The following is a 13,755-nucleotide window of genomic DNA, read 5'->3' on the forward strand; positions in this document are numbered from 1 at the left end:
GGTGGGGCGTGTGCGCGCTCATGCTCTACTGCAAAGCTGAGGTGGTTTCTCTTCTCAAAGGGACTCAATACAGTCAGGAGCACCCGCCTCTCAAGGCAGCCGCTTATCGGAAGAATTCCGGCTCTGGCCTTTCAAAGGCCAACAGCGCAAGGGAGGCTCGCAGCGAGGACAACCAATCAGGGCCGGCGCTTGCCTCGCTCCGCCCTTCTGCTGGCGTCACCTCCCCGCCCGCGGCCACCGCTTGCTTGCTCGCAGGCCGGCTTTCTACCAAACCGGTTCTCACCGGCTCCCTCCGCCTTTAGCCTCTTCCTTTTCCCCGCCCTTTCCTCCCTCCTCCTCTTCTAAATCCCCGCCCACCGCCACACGCCTGACCGTGGCCGCGCGCTTCCTTCCGACGCCTCCGATTGGCCGGGCGCCGCCGCTCGCGGAAGGCGTCTGTGACGCGGCAAAGCTTCCGAGCTTCCCCCCCCCCAACCCTGCTTTTCGTAAAGGCAACGGGTTAGCGGGTTGGAGAGGAACGGGGCGGGGCGTCGCATGACACGCGCGCGCCGGAGAGCGGGGCGGCGCTTAAAGACAGCTCCGCCCACTCCAGCCTCTCCGCTTTTCTGCTTGCCTTGCGCAGAAGAGCGCGCGAGCAGAGGCCCCGCCGCAGCTCCTCCTCGAGCCCCTCCCACGCCCTGCCGCTTTTCCTTTCTGCCGTCAGAGCCGCGTTAGCAACACCGCCGCCGCCGCTACCAGAAGCAGCAGCAGCAGCGAGAGCAAGAGGAGCTCCTCCTCCTCCTCGTGTCCGCGCGCGCGCCCCCCCTCTTCGGTCTCTCTCCCCCTCCCCCCGTCTCTCTCTTTCTCTCCCCCTCCGGCTCCTCCTCCGCCCTGCATGGTCCATCGCCGCCGCCCTGCTCCGGCACCACCACCTCCGCGGCCGCCTCCGCTTCCCTCAGGCTCAGCTCCTCCTGCCCTCGGCGGTGGCGCCCTCAGCACCCAGGCTGTATGATCAGGCTACAGTCTTCAATGAGTAACCATATTCCTGTGAGTAACGGGCGACCCTCTCGCCGCCTCTAATCACCGTTTTTTCCCCTCTCCCCCCCCCTTCTCTCTTTCTCTCCCTCCATGTTCGTTTCTTTGTTCCTTGGGCCCCGACGGCGTTTCCATCAGGCGGGCGGGCATGTCGTGGAAGCGCCCCCCCTTCCCAGCTGAGGCGCCGTCCTCAGGCGAGGCGCCGGCGGCACACAAAGCCTCCATTCTCTTCTAGAAAAGGGAGGAGGACGCCGCTCCCTCAACCTGTTCTTCTTTCTCTGGGTTCCTTTCCCCACGTCGCTGTGAAGGCGGCGGCGGCGGCAGATGGCCGCGTCCTGACTCGACTGAGCCATGGAGGGGAGGCATAGAGTGAGAGAAGGGGGCTTCGACGCCCTTTCCGAAGGAGGCGTCTGGGCGGGAGGGAGGCGGCGGCGTCGCCACTGTCTGGAAGTGGCGGGATGGGGTGGGGGAGAAGTAGGAGCCGCGCGGATGGAGGGAGCGAAGCAGCAACAAGCATCTCCTCGATGTTTGCGGTCGGCACGGAGGGGGGAGGGCGTCGGTTAGCCTGCAAGCCCCACCGCCATGCTGCATGGGGTGGGGGTTTACATGGCCCTGCCGCGCGCGCCACGTGCCCCCCGCTTCCTTTCCATCCGTGCCCGGCCAATCGGGGGTTGTCTCTGCGGCGTGTCTCTCGACCTTTAAACCCAGTCGCGACGACGTGTCGTTTGCCCGATGCCCCCCCTTTTTTTACGCCGGGCGGCGCCGCGCTGCTTTCTGGGGGGCCACCGGGCCGCGTGTACCCCTGAAAGCCCCCGCCAGTTGGGAGGCGAAGGATGCAACCAAGGGAACAGAGCAAGGATTGCCGGTGGCGGGTGGGGGAGAAACACGAACACACACGCGTACGTTAGTGAAATCGTGCGTGTTTAAAATAGGGGAACAAGTGTATTCAATCACAAGCGCCAGCCTCAACAATTCGGATTACGCCTCCGCTTGTCTTAAAGCGGGTTCAGAAGGGACGCCGCGTGCATAAAGATTTGGGACAGTTCTTAATGAGTAGTCATTAGCCGCCTCTTCCCATACTCTGGGTGACTGCAGCTCCGTTAGAAAAGGCCAGTCCGCCCTTGGTGCCTACCTCTGCCCAAGAGATGCATCCGATCCTAGACAGCGCGAACGAAGCACGCCAGATTCCCCCCCCCCCCCCACACACACACTCCCGAATTGTATCAATGGGCTTCGCTGTGAGTCGTGACTCTGGGAAAGGAAGCGGGGGCGTTTCTCTCCACCCCTTGCTGCGTGGCTCGGTTCGTTGAGGTGAGGAAAGGAAACAAGTTGAGACATGTCCCGGCCGCTACCTGGCCACGGCGGGGCTATTGCGCTTCCGAGTGTGACTCACCACTGGGGCGTGCGGGGAGGGGGTGAAGGGAGAGTGGAGAGGACATCTGGCGGGGCTGGGTCAGCGTGGCTTTCCCGTCTCTCTGCTGTCTGCATGCAGATGACGAGCACGCTGCTTCCCGCTCACGCTGCAGTCACACGCCGGAAGAAGGTGGGGGAACCGCAAAAAGGACGCGATAGGGGCAAAAAGATTTTTTTGCCAGGTTTCCTGCGCAGTCGGTTGCTAGGGTGGGAAGAGAGCGACAGTCTGGAACACGACCTCGTGTCTGCTTTGCTAGGGAGACCCTGTCACTTGGGCTGAGGAAGCATGCACTTGTGTGTCATGTGAGAAGCATATTAAGTGTCAAGAAAGGTGATGTGGTTTATAGGTTTTGAGTTAACAAGGCAGTCAATCTTTTGGCTGAGTCACAGGATTGTATTTACTGTAATTTGGAACATCCTGGTAAGTTTGTTTATATGAGGCCATGATGTGCTGTAAGTCTAAGAGGACTTCAACACCCCCCCCCCCAATTTATGAAGGTATCTCCCCCCCAAAAAATCAAGTTATTTTCTAAACACTTGGGGAATGGTTGGTTTGCATATTTTTCAAAGTAATTTCTAAAGTCAATAACCAATAAATTTTTGAATTACTGTAGTTAAGATGTCCACATTCCTCGATTGTTTTTGAGACTCCATACAAATGTTTTGGCTACTTAAGAAAAATTGTAAAAGCTATAATTGGCTAAAGGCAGTGATAATGATCTTTTTTCATGGAACAGGGTGTACCATAATCAATCCAGATTCATTTTGTAAGCAGAAATTAGAACCTGATCAAAATCAGTGGGGATTGTAAAGACACATTGAACAGTTCTTAAATCTAAAATATCCTTTGAGTCTGGAGGAGTTTCTACTGCTGGCTGTCTTTTGCTGTAGCCTGAATTTTTAACTGGAGGAGGCAATTATTCATGTATCATGAAATGGCTACCACGCCTGCTCACTGATTCAGGCACCTGCCCCATCCCAATTCCAGAGCTTCCACCTCCTCAGAAGTTCCTTCTGTTATTCCTCCTCCTTGTCATTTGTCACTTTTCCCATTTCATCTACTTCTTGCACCTTCCCACACACTTCTAATCAAGCTACTTTTCTGCAGTTCTCAGGGCTAGCATTCTAATCTTGGTTTCTTCCTATGGTTCTAGGCAGTTTCCAATGGCTTTCCAGCCATGTCATGCTCTACAGCTCACTTGCTTGTCCTGATGCTTTGAGTGTGGTTGCTAGTGTAGGATGTGGGGAGGAAACAGGAAGAACCTAAAGTTCAATAAATGCATATGCTATTTAGTTTGAAAGACTTTAGGACTCTTTGCAACATGGCAGAAGCTTTTTTACCTTCAAAAATCTGCACGAAGCCCAAAGTTGTTGTCATTTGTCTAAATAAAATAGCAACTTTAGTTTCAGTAGGACTTGGAGCAGACTTGTTTGTAACAGTTTCCCTGTTGCAATAACACTTGGAACATGTAGTTCAGGTAGGCAAATACCATGCAGAGTAGGAACATATGAAATTACTAATTAAGCCACAATATATTCCTCTGTTTCAGTGACAACTGTTTGTGGTGGTCAGTTTGCTTGTCAGAGACAACCACTATTAATTTACAACTGTGGGCTGAAACTATGTAATAAATAGTTCTGATAGTGCAATAACCTTTGATACACAGTGGAGCTTACCTGTGTGACCCTTAGTTCTGACAGTTCCCCAGTCATCCAGAGCAGATTAATTTGTTTTGAAAAGAGAGCATCTTGTGCAAAGAGGAATGAACTAGTACTAAGTTTAAAATGTGTTGACTATAATAAGTGAACTCTCAGATTACAGGATAAATAGATAAATTTTGCTATGGTCAAATTTCTATTTTAGTTTCATAGCCTTCAATTTCTTCTCTCCTTTTCTTTGTCTTCTGTTGCTACAGCGTTCTTTTAAAAGTTGTTCTGTTATGTTTATGTGCTGCCCTTTTATCTTAACTGTACATTTAAGAAGTTCTTATATTTAAAAGTACTGGGTTGTCTCCAGGGCTATCTTTCTATGAACAGAAGGTTCTGGTGATTTAAATGATTTAACCCTTGCTCTTCTGCAGCACTCCTCACCACCTAAAGCCACACACACACACACACACCACCTCTGGAGTAGATTGGGACAGGAAATCCAGAGGAAAGAGGAGGATCATCAGCAAGAAGACCACTTTCACCATTGCATTTAAGGGGCAGGATTTATGCTGAATCAAAGCCACCAGTGAACAGAAGGACTGTATTGGCTACAATGAGGTTCCTTCTGTGGAGGTTCTCATACTGTTCCAGAGGATCCTCCTACTCTCGAGAGCATATTTGGGGAGTAGGCAAAAAATGCATTGCTCCCACACTTCAGTGTGCAGAACTCTGCCCTGGGTCCCACCATTATCGTTAATTGTTATGTTCAGTATTATATGAACTGGCTGTTTTATATTGCTTACAGTGTGCAATCATAACATTGCCCAGAGAGCCATTGTAATGAGCAATAAATAAAATCTTGAACAAGATCATACACATAGAAGACAGCCATGGATGCCATTTAAAAAACAGCAGCTTGGGACCATTCCTTCCTAAATTTGAGAATGGGGGGATGCTTCCTGCAGTTTTTCTGAACATTATTTTAAATCTGTCTGATTAGGAATCTCCTTTCTTGTTCATTAAGTCTTTAATCAAACTGGTGATCCTAAACATTGCAGGCCAGTGAGCATTTCAGGATGGGAGAGAATGTCAGTTCTAAGATCATTTCTCAACAGACAAACGCAACAACTTTTGGTGTTTCACAATTGCTGTGATTCCAAGGAGTGTATATGTCTTATCTGAGTTAGTTTGTTCCTTGGAAAAAATATGTAAGTAGCAAGATGTTCAAATTAAAACACAGAAGCAGACTGTACTAGTTCTAGATCCACACTCCATATCAGAACATAAAGTTTTCAAGCACACAGTACGTTAAAGTGTATAAATTTTGCTCTGTGAGTTGAGAATTGCCTGTAGATGGCATTACCAGAGAAGACAAAATTTGATCTCTTGGATTAACTGATCAATATGAGTATCTTAATTGGAATGATTCCTCCTTTCTGTGTCTCTCTGTATAGTCAAAAGCCAAGAATGTGGTTTAGATGGTGTTAGATGATGGGCAGCTCATGTGCAGATTATTTACTCTTCTGTTGTAGAAATATCTCAGGCTTGACAGTATTTTTAAAAATGTAGTGTCTTTTGTTTCTACGTACAATGCACAGTGTTTGAGAAGTTTCATGATATATGGAAACTTATCATTCTTGAGTTTCATCAAAATAAAGTTGGCATACTGATGAGAATTCAATGCTTCTCTTGGGTTTGTTACTATAACCATGACAACTCAGCTGCCTTGGCCTGAGAAAGAGTTATCTTTAAGAACATCTGTGGGTGCAGCTGTTTGGGGGCAGCTAATTATTTATTTGGTGTTGGCTCATATTAAATTCTTTATCTGCACTCCCTTCAACCTGCCTCCTTTCAGATAAGCCCTACCTTGTGGTTCAGAATTGACATGGTAGTATTATAGGGTAGTTATTGTTCTGGCAAAAATAAGTAAATGGAGGCATTGGTGTCTTATTACAACTGTTCTATTAAATGGGTGTGTGGGGGAAATAATCACATTTCATGAATAAGATACAGTTTGAAAATAAGCAGTCTAAAGCATCCTTCCACAATACAGTGCCCTCCAGATGTTGCTGGAGTATAACTTGCATTGGCTCCTACCAGCATGATCAGGGATGTTATAGTTCAACAACCTCTGAAGGGCACCAGCTTAAGGAAGCTACTATATATTGAACAATTTTGATTCATAATTTCAGCTGCAGTAGTATGGTAGAAAAGTAGCATAAACCTATCTTGTCCTCATAACGAACTCAAGAGGCATATTTGGCTCAGGAGGTTTATTGGCTCACTGAAGATTAGCTTTTTAGTAAATTGTGGGTTAGGATCATAGTTGGTTTTGGTTTAAAGTCCACTGTCCACTATAACACTGATTGTAATTGTGTAGAGACTGTAGGATTACCTGCATGGTGTTACAACTGTGCTAGTGGAATGGTTGAATATATTCACTAATGCTGTTACATGGCCTTTCCTCAGTAATAATTGCACTGGCCCTGTGTAAACTGTAAAGTGGCCATTCCATTTCTTTTCTCCATAGCTCTTGGATCTACCAGTCCTAATTGATTCTCATCTAGTGATTTCAACTTCAAATGCCCCCTGCTTGCTATCCTCTTCCTTGTATCTATAGAATCCAGATCTCATCTGGTTTATCATTTTTAATTTTAAATTACCAACAAGCAATGGGTATGTATCCAAACACTGGCTGAATAAGCCCCTCCCCTAAACTTGCCAGACCTCTGTTCTTACACTTCAGCTGCGGCATTTGGCAGGACTCCTTGTATTTAAATTGGGTTTGCACCCATTCACAGATGGTGCATACGGTATATGCAACAACGTGTATACTTGAACCACCTCACAAACAAACTTACCTTCTACAGCTCATATGCCATACGGGTATCCCCCCATTCCCCCCACAAAGCGAGGCGGAGAATTTTAAAGTTCTCTGCCTTGCTTACAAGAGTCTGGGAGGTTTTTTGCGAGTTCTGGTGTTTAATTTTTGTGATTTCAGCTGAATGGCCTTCAACCATGTAAAGTTTAAATTGTGTATGTTGTGAGTGACCTGTATAGCTTATAATTCTTTAGGTGCATGTGTTAATGGAACTTGCTTAATTTAGTCAAGCTTTAAAACTTCTGTAAAAACTTACATGAAGCTATCAGATTACCGTATTTTTCCATGTATAACACCCGCCCCCTGTGTATAAGACATTCCCTATTTTTGGGGACTCAAAATTAAGAAAAGGGGGCAGGGGAGATTTCCCCCATGTATAAGACTACCCCCTTTTTAACATTATTTTAAAGTAAAGAAACCTAGTCTTATACACGGCATGCCTTGGAGCATGCCTCGTTTCTCCCCACAGTAGTATGCTGCTAACTTGCAATCCCTGGTTAACCATCCCAGCGTGTGTTTCTGCAGTGGGAAAACTTGTTTGCTTGGAGTTCTTTGATTTCAACCTCTGTGCTATAATTGTAGTTGTTGCAGGAAATATTTACCATACTTTTCCCTGTATAAGACTAGGTTTTCCCCTCTAAAATAATGTTTGAAAAGGGGGTTGTCTTATACACGGGGGTCACCTTCCCCTATTTTCATAAATTTGAGTCCCCAAAAATAGGGGCTGTGTTAGACACTGAAAAATTTGGTAATTCTCCCAGTAATGAACATTGCTTTAGTAAAACTGCTTTCATCATCTTGAACGAGGAGGCTACTTGGAACTTGCCATTTACTGGCTTAACTGCCAGTGGCCATGAAACCCCCTGAATGGTAACAATTGTATCATGAACAGTGTTATAATCACACTGAAATTCCTGTAGGTGGCTTGCTTCTAAGCATGAAAACCATTGATTTTGATAAGCCCTTTAAGACCCATAGGCAGGACCCCGAAGAGAGGGTTCTCATTAGTAGATGCACCATCTTGCCATTAAATATGTATTATTGAAGTGTCCTCCTTCAGCATCCAAACTCTTGATACAAACTGCTGATTCCCAACCTAAGTAAATTGAGTTCATTGGCATTTTTTCTCTATTAAGCACTTCATCATTTTAATAACTGTCTTCTGAATTAAGTTTGAGTCAGGTTTAATGCTGGTTTTACTTAGAAAAGTAGGTTGCATATCACATTCCAGTTTGGATTTTGTTTTGTTTTTAAACATTAATACCACTCTTACAAATAATATTTCAAGGGATGGTCATCCATCCTGTTTCACTCACCTCCTCCCTTCTCTGAAAACGTGGCAAATGCTATACAGCAGCTGCCTTCTCCTATACAAAGGAACTATAACCTGTAAAGGATTGTTCCTGTCTTAAATAGCCAGTGTAATGCTCACCTGGGGCTACAGTGACCAGAGTTCAGGTCTCTGGTTATCTATGGGGTTGTGGGTTACCATAGGGCTAAATGGATGACCATACACCTTATTCACAGGATTGTTAATAAATCAAAAAACACCACAAATGTTGCCTCCAAGTCATTTAGAATTTGTGTAATGTATACATGTTGTGATAAACAGGGTTTCATTTGGGAGGCCATGTGACAGGCATCTTTAGATCTCTACACTCTTTAAGTTTGAAAGGAAAACTTCCTGCACCTTCTGCAGAATGGAAAGTGATCCAGAACAAAGGTCTGTTCTTGATACTAATCACTTGAGTTTGCCACCTCTTGGGAGACAGAGAGACAGAGCTATCGAGTCTTCCTGAATGCTGTTTTTAAATTAACCTGAGGAATTGCAAGGATGATCAAAATATCTGCAATACAGTAAATTAGGTTTTCTTATTTTAGAAGAAACAAGTTTGTCTAAATCAGACATAGGTAAACCCCGGCCCTCCAGATGTTTGGGACTACAATTCCCATCATCCCTGACAACTGGTCCTGTTAGCTAGGGATGATGGTAATTGTAGTCCCAAACATCTGGAGGGCCGTACTTTGCCTATGCCTGGTCTAAATCAAGGACATTCTCAATATTGGTGGTTCATTCCTTTATGTTACCTTTACCCAAGAATAAGCTATTTGTAAAGATACCTGCTCAGTCACTGACAAATGTGCTCTTCTTTTTTTCTCTCTTTGCAGCAGTTCTGTGGTGTTCTTGGTCACACATTTATGGAGTTTCTGAAGGGCAGTGGGGACTACTGCCAGGCACAGCACGGCCTCTATGCAGACAAGTGAACTATAGAAATTGATTACTACTCCACCAAGAAGCCCCCTTAAGAGTGGTTACCAGAATAAGACGTGTTGAGTTGAAATTGGCAGAGCATTTTACAAAGGAGTTCAGACCTGGATGGGGTAGCCTTGCTGCACTGCCTTTCTCTTTGCCTCAGTATTACAGGATTGAAGAATTGCTGCTTCTTGTTTAGGAGGTTCATTTCATTTCCCATTGCTCCCAACTTCATGCTTGTCAGCACGGGAAACTTCAAGTGGCTTTTAGTGGAGTAGACTTCGGTTTCTCCCAATCAATTCTGCTAGGTTTTTTGTTTTTTAAAAATAGTATTGGTCTTGTTGGACGTTTTAACTAAATTAACATGGCCCGAATGAACCGCCCAGCTCCTGTGGAAATCACTTACAAGAATATGAGATTCCTTATCACTCACAATCCAACCAATGCAACCTTAAACAAGTTCATAGAGGTAAGGGTTCTTGAGTGGGAGGCTTATATTAATTTTTGTAATGTTGAAAAGTTTGATATAGCAGTATTACTGAAATTTGCCTTAGACAGTATTACTGAAATTTGCCTTGACTACCAACATGATGGTCTGTTAAGAGTTAATTTAACCTTATTTCTTTTACACCACCATTCAGTCATTCCCAATACAGATTTCCTTATTGCATAGTAGTTGCATGTTCAAGAATTCCTCAAAACTGCATTTAGGTTAAGTGTTAAACTAATGTTACAGGGCAGAAGAGGGCAACCAGAATGATCAAGTGGATAGAGCTCTACTTTCAGAGGTAATATGTGAATACCACTTGCTGGAAACTTCAAGAGAAGAGAGTGCTCTTGAGCTCAGGTCCTGCTTATGGGCATCTGGTCGGCCACTGTGAGAACATGATGTTAGACTAGATGGACCTGTGGCCTCATCCAGCAGGTGGTTCTTCTGTTCTTAAAGATAGTCCTGCCCACTTGAATTCCTCTGCTATACTTCAGGTCTTTTTAGATATTTGTTAAGTAGTGCTGCTTGAAGAGGTGAAATGCAATAATTATAGGTCTTCTGAACAGCCTCTGTATTTGAAATTGTTCACAAAATTGCAATAGTCTGGGCATGAACATCAACACGGTATCATTAAGATGTGTATCACTCTCTCCCCTTAGGAACTTAAGAAGTATGGAGTTACTACAGTAGTAAGAGTATGTGAAGCCACTTATGATACTGCTCCAGTAGAGAAAGAAGGCATTCAGGTTTTGGTGAGTAGCTTATTAAAAAGATAACATTAGCCAAAGGATTTTTTAATTTCTATGGTGCAAGTGAGTGAACATGGGGGGGGGGGAATAATGCAGGTTGTGGTAATCTGGCCTTCAGATTTCTATGGATGTTTTAAAGCGAGAGAAGAAACGCAAATCAGGCAGTGATTTGCTAACTGTAAGACAAATTAAGAAGTACTATTCTAGGATATGTGGAAGTTTAGGTAAGAAATTATTCACTTCATGCATTCCAGGATTGGCCCTTTGATGACGGAGCACCACCATCTATCCAGATTGTTGATGATTGGCTAAACCTCCTAAAAGTTAAATTCCGTGAAGAGCCTGGTTGTTGCATTGCTGTACACTGTGTTGCTGGTCTTGGAAGGTAAACAGAACTCCAAAATGCTATCTGCTCTGACTTCTCTATCAAACACTGATTCCATTAGCTAGTCTTACCGAGGTGGGGAATGGCTTGTAGCAAGTTACAGCTGTATGTGTATTATTGTCTTTTCAAATCAATGAAGCTTTGACTAATGAGAGATTGCAGCCCATATATCTAGTGAATTAGCTCTTGAACAGAGTGTTAACAGGGAACCTGTAAATTTGCACTAATCTGAGCAAGGAGATCAGTATTTGTAACAGTGAATGGCAGCTTTTGTGTTCCTCAAGCGCCAGTTTATGATTTTGGGTAATATGATACAGTTTGCATATGCAATTAATAAAATTCACTATATCCATCAGATTTTTGCAGGGCAAAAGTATAAGTGTACTATGAAATAGTTGTTTGGGTCTACAAAATGGGAGAAAATGACTATTGGGAAACAGTCTGCAACTTGTGTTCTTTCCCCTCCACCAGAGCGCCTGTATTAGTTGCCCTTGCACTCATTGAATGTGGAATGAAGTATGAGGATGCAGTGCAGTTCATAAGACAGTAAGTATTAAGCATCTGCCTTGTACATACCTGCCAATGACAGTAAAATCTTAAATTCCATACTTCAAAAAGTGTTGCTTTTTGTTGCTAGGACCACATGCAACACAAGGCCTAAGCATCTGGCTATTTTTAATACTTCTCTAGCCCCTCTTCCGCTGTATGAATGCTGTGTCTCTGCAAATCGGCCAGTGCCAGGAGAGATTTTAAAGTCCTAGTCCAATAGTGGATTGTACAAGAGAAGGCAAAAAGAGGAAATGCGAAGGCTGAAGCTACAGTAGAAGTGGAATTTTAAGTGTGACTTGTACATCTGTATGTCTCTCTATAACAAATTAGTGAACAGCTGAAAAAAACAATAAAACAAAACCATTAAAGGCAAGAGAAGTTAACATAAATAACAAAACAGAACTCTGCCCACCCCAGTTAAAAATAGTTAAAAAAGAGTCTCCGATTACCTAAATTATTTTTAAAGCCTGAGTGAAGTATTTACCTGGTGCCACAGAAGATTACAAAGATGGCAACTTGACATGCCTCCTTGGAAAGGCTATTCCATAACTGGGTACTACTGGAAAGACTCTCTCCCTGGCAGTTGCTTGGCTCACTTCATTCAGCAAGCGCAGGTTCTTGAAAGAGCATTTTTAAAGTTCAGATGAATGACAGAAGGCAGGCTTTCAGTACAAAGTGAAAACTTGTTTTTACAATGAGGGTGGGAATTCTGTCCTTGCTAGGACTCTTATAAAGAAATCTTAAGCATATGATACTTGGTCACAAGTGAAGTAGTGTTACTTTCAGTACTCATAATTAACATGTTCAATATTTGAATGTTTTGTAGGAAGCGCCGTGGAGCCTTTAACAGCAAGCAGCTTCTCTATTTGGAGAAATATCGTCCGAAAATGCGACTGCGTTTTAAAGATTCAAATGGTCACCGTAACAACTGTTGTATTCAGTAAAAACCAAGCTGCCTGTGTTTCTGGCTTTGGAAGTAGAAGATGAAATCTATAATTGGGCAGGTTACATGAAAAACTACATGTATGTCTTAAACCAAGTTACATGAAGCTTCTATAGGTGTAGGCCACAATGTTGGCAGGAGAGCAACTTTGTTTAGATTATGGTGATTTTGATCTTTTTTAGAACATAAAATATACTTGGCCTTTCAAAATGTCTTATTAGTAATTTGTATCATTAAACTATCCTTAATCATGCATTTCAGGGGTTTTTTTTCCATCGCAGTCCCAGTAGTCAAATCTACCATGACATGTGTAGAGATTAGGTGCCAAAAGCCCAGCACACTATTTCTGTATACCACAGTGTAGTTCTTAGTAACTACAGCTATCCAGACCATTGCCCTATTAGCAGCTGTCTTCTGTTTTGTGGATAGGGCTTCATAGAATAATCTGCCTATTCACTATATTTTGTCTGTCACAATCACACTAGAATGAGTATCAGGATTTGCACACGATTAACTGTCAATTACTTCTGGTACCCTAGACTTTTGTTATTTAACCCTCTTCATTCACCTACATTCTCTGGTTAACACATAGAAAATAATCCTTCACGCTGTACAGAAGCACACAAGTCTTTAATGTCTCCAGACAAAAAAGCCTTACAATTAAATAAATATTGGCACTAAATGTGCAACTTAGCAGAGGGCCTGTGAAAGGATGAGAGGGGACTAATAAATATTTCTAGTAAAATGTTGCCTTTTGTCTTGTGCAGGAAGTATAGAATATGCCCTTTACTTTAGTAAATAATTTTTTAATGTAGAAATGCTTTATTGTAGCTGAACACTCTTAATCATACATTTCTGAAGATCTTGTAATTTCTTTTATTGTACTTCTTGAAAGTTGTTTACCAACTATTGCTTTGTTAGAAGTGATTTTGTTTTGTTTTTTCTTGAGTTTCTGCCATGAATTTGGCAGACCTCTGTAATATTTTGTATGCCTTTTGACCTGCGTAACTTAATATTTGGATACTTGATAATTTGTTATGTAATTGATAAAGTGGTGGTGTGTATTAATGTTAAACCATATATTTATACTGTTTTGGGAATGTGTGGTTATAGTACTGTGGGAGAAATAATTTGCCAGTGTTCACCAGCTTGTAAAATCTAGTGTGAGAGCTCATCTAAATAAACTCAAAACTGCATTGCAGTGTACCCGGAATTTTCTCTTTGGGGCAAAGGAGGGTAGGGAAGTGCTCTGATTTACAGCTTCGACGAATATGCTTGAAGTAGAAATCACAGTTCAAGAAGCATATTAATTTCCCTGTGGTAAATACATGTTGGGTGTTCTCTCTCTCTCTCTCTCTCTCTCTCTCTCTCTCTCTCTCTGTGTGTGTGTGTGTGTGTGTGTGTGGTGTAACTGAATTTGTTCTTAG

The 13,755-nt window shown here is 43.6% G+C and overlaps 2 protein-coding genes across 2 annotated transcripts; both read left to right on the forward strand.

Annotated features, from left to right (window-relative positions):
• Nucleotides 1–531: 531 nt before the first annotated feature.
• Nucleotides 532–9,310, forward strand: LOC310759797 (uncharacterized protein). Its single transcript, XM_083607516.1, has 2 exons — nt 532–1,026; nt 9,128–9,310. Exons 1-2 carry the CDS (start codon nt 988–990, stop codon nt 9,221–9,223), a joined length of 135 nt encoding a protein of 44 aa, XP_083463642.1. The 5' UTR covers nt 532–987; the 3' UTR covers nt 9,224–9,310.
• A 231-nt stretch (nt 9,311–9,541) lies between these two features.
• On the forward strand, nt 9,542–13,524 carry PTP4A1 (protein tyrosine phosphatase 4A1). Its single transcript, XM_083607487.1, has 5 exons — nt 9,542–9,681; nt 10,362–10,454; nt 10,706–10,836; nt 11,308–11,382; nt 12,212–13,524. The coding sequence occupies exons 1-5, from the start codon at nt 9,577–9,579 to the stop codon at nt 12,327–12,329; spliced, it is 522 nt and encodes a 173-aa protein (XP_083463613.1). The 5' UTR covers nt 9,542–9,576; the 3' UTR covers nt 12,330–13,524.
• Nucleotides 13,525–13,755: the final 231 nt, after the last annotated feature.

Source organism: Podarcis filfolensis, assembly GCF_964270895.1.
Source record: "Podarcis filfolensis genome assembly, chromosome: 3".
Lineage (NCBI taxonomy): Eukaryota > Metazoa > Chordata > Lepidosauria > Squamata > Lacertidae > Podarcis > Podarcis filfolensis.

Coding starts and splice junctions, on each gene's coding strand:
- PTP4A1 (XM_083607487.1), top strand. CDS start 9,577: ATGGCCCGAATGAACCGCCCAGCTCCTGTGGAAATCACTTACAAGAAT. Junction 9,682..10,361: donor CCTTAAACAAGTTCATAGAG/GTAAGGGTTCTT, acceptor CTCTCCCCTTAG/GAACTTAAGAAGTATGGAGT. Junction 11,383..12,211: donor GCAGTGCAGTTCATAAGACA/GTAAGTATTAAG, acceptor AATGTTTTGTAG/GAAGCGCCGTGGAGCCTTTA.
- LOC310759797 (XM_083607516.1), top strand. CDS start 988: ATGATCAGGCTACAGTCTTCAATGAGTAACCATATTCCT. Junction 1,027..9,127: donor CAATGAGTAACCATATTCCT/GTGAGTAACGGG, acceptor CTCTCTTTGCAG/CAGTTCTGTGGTGTTCTTGG.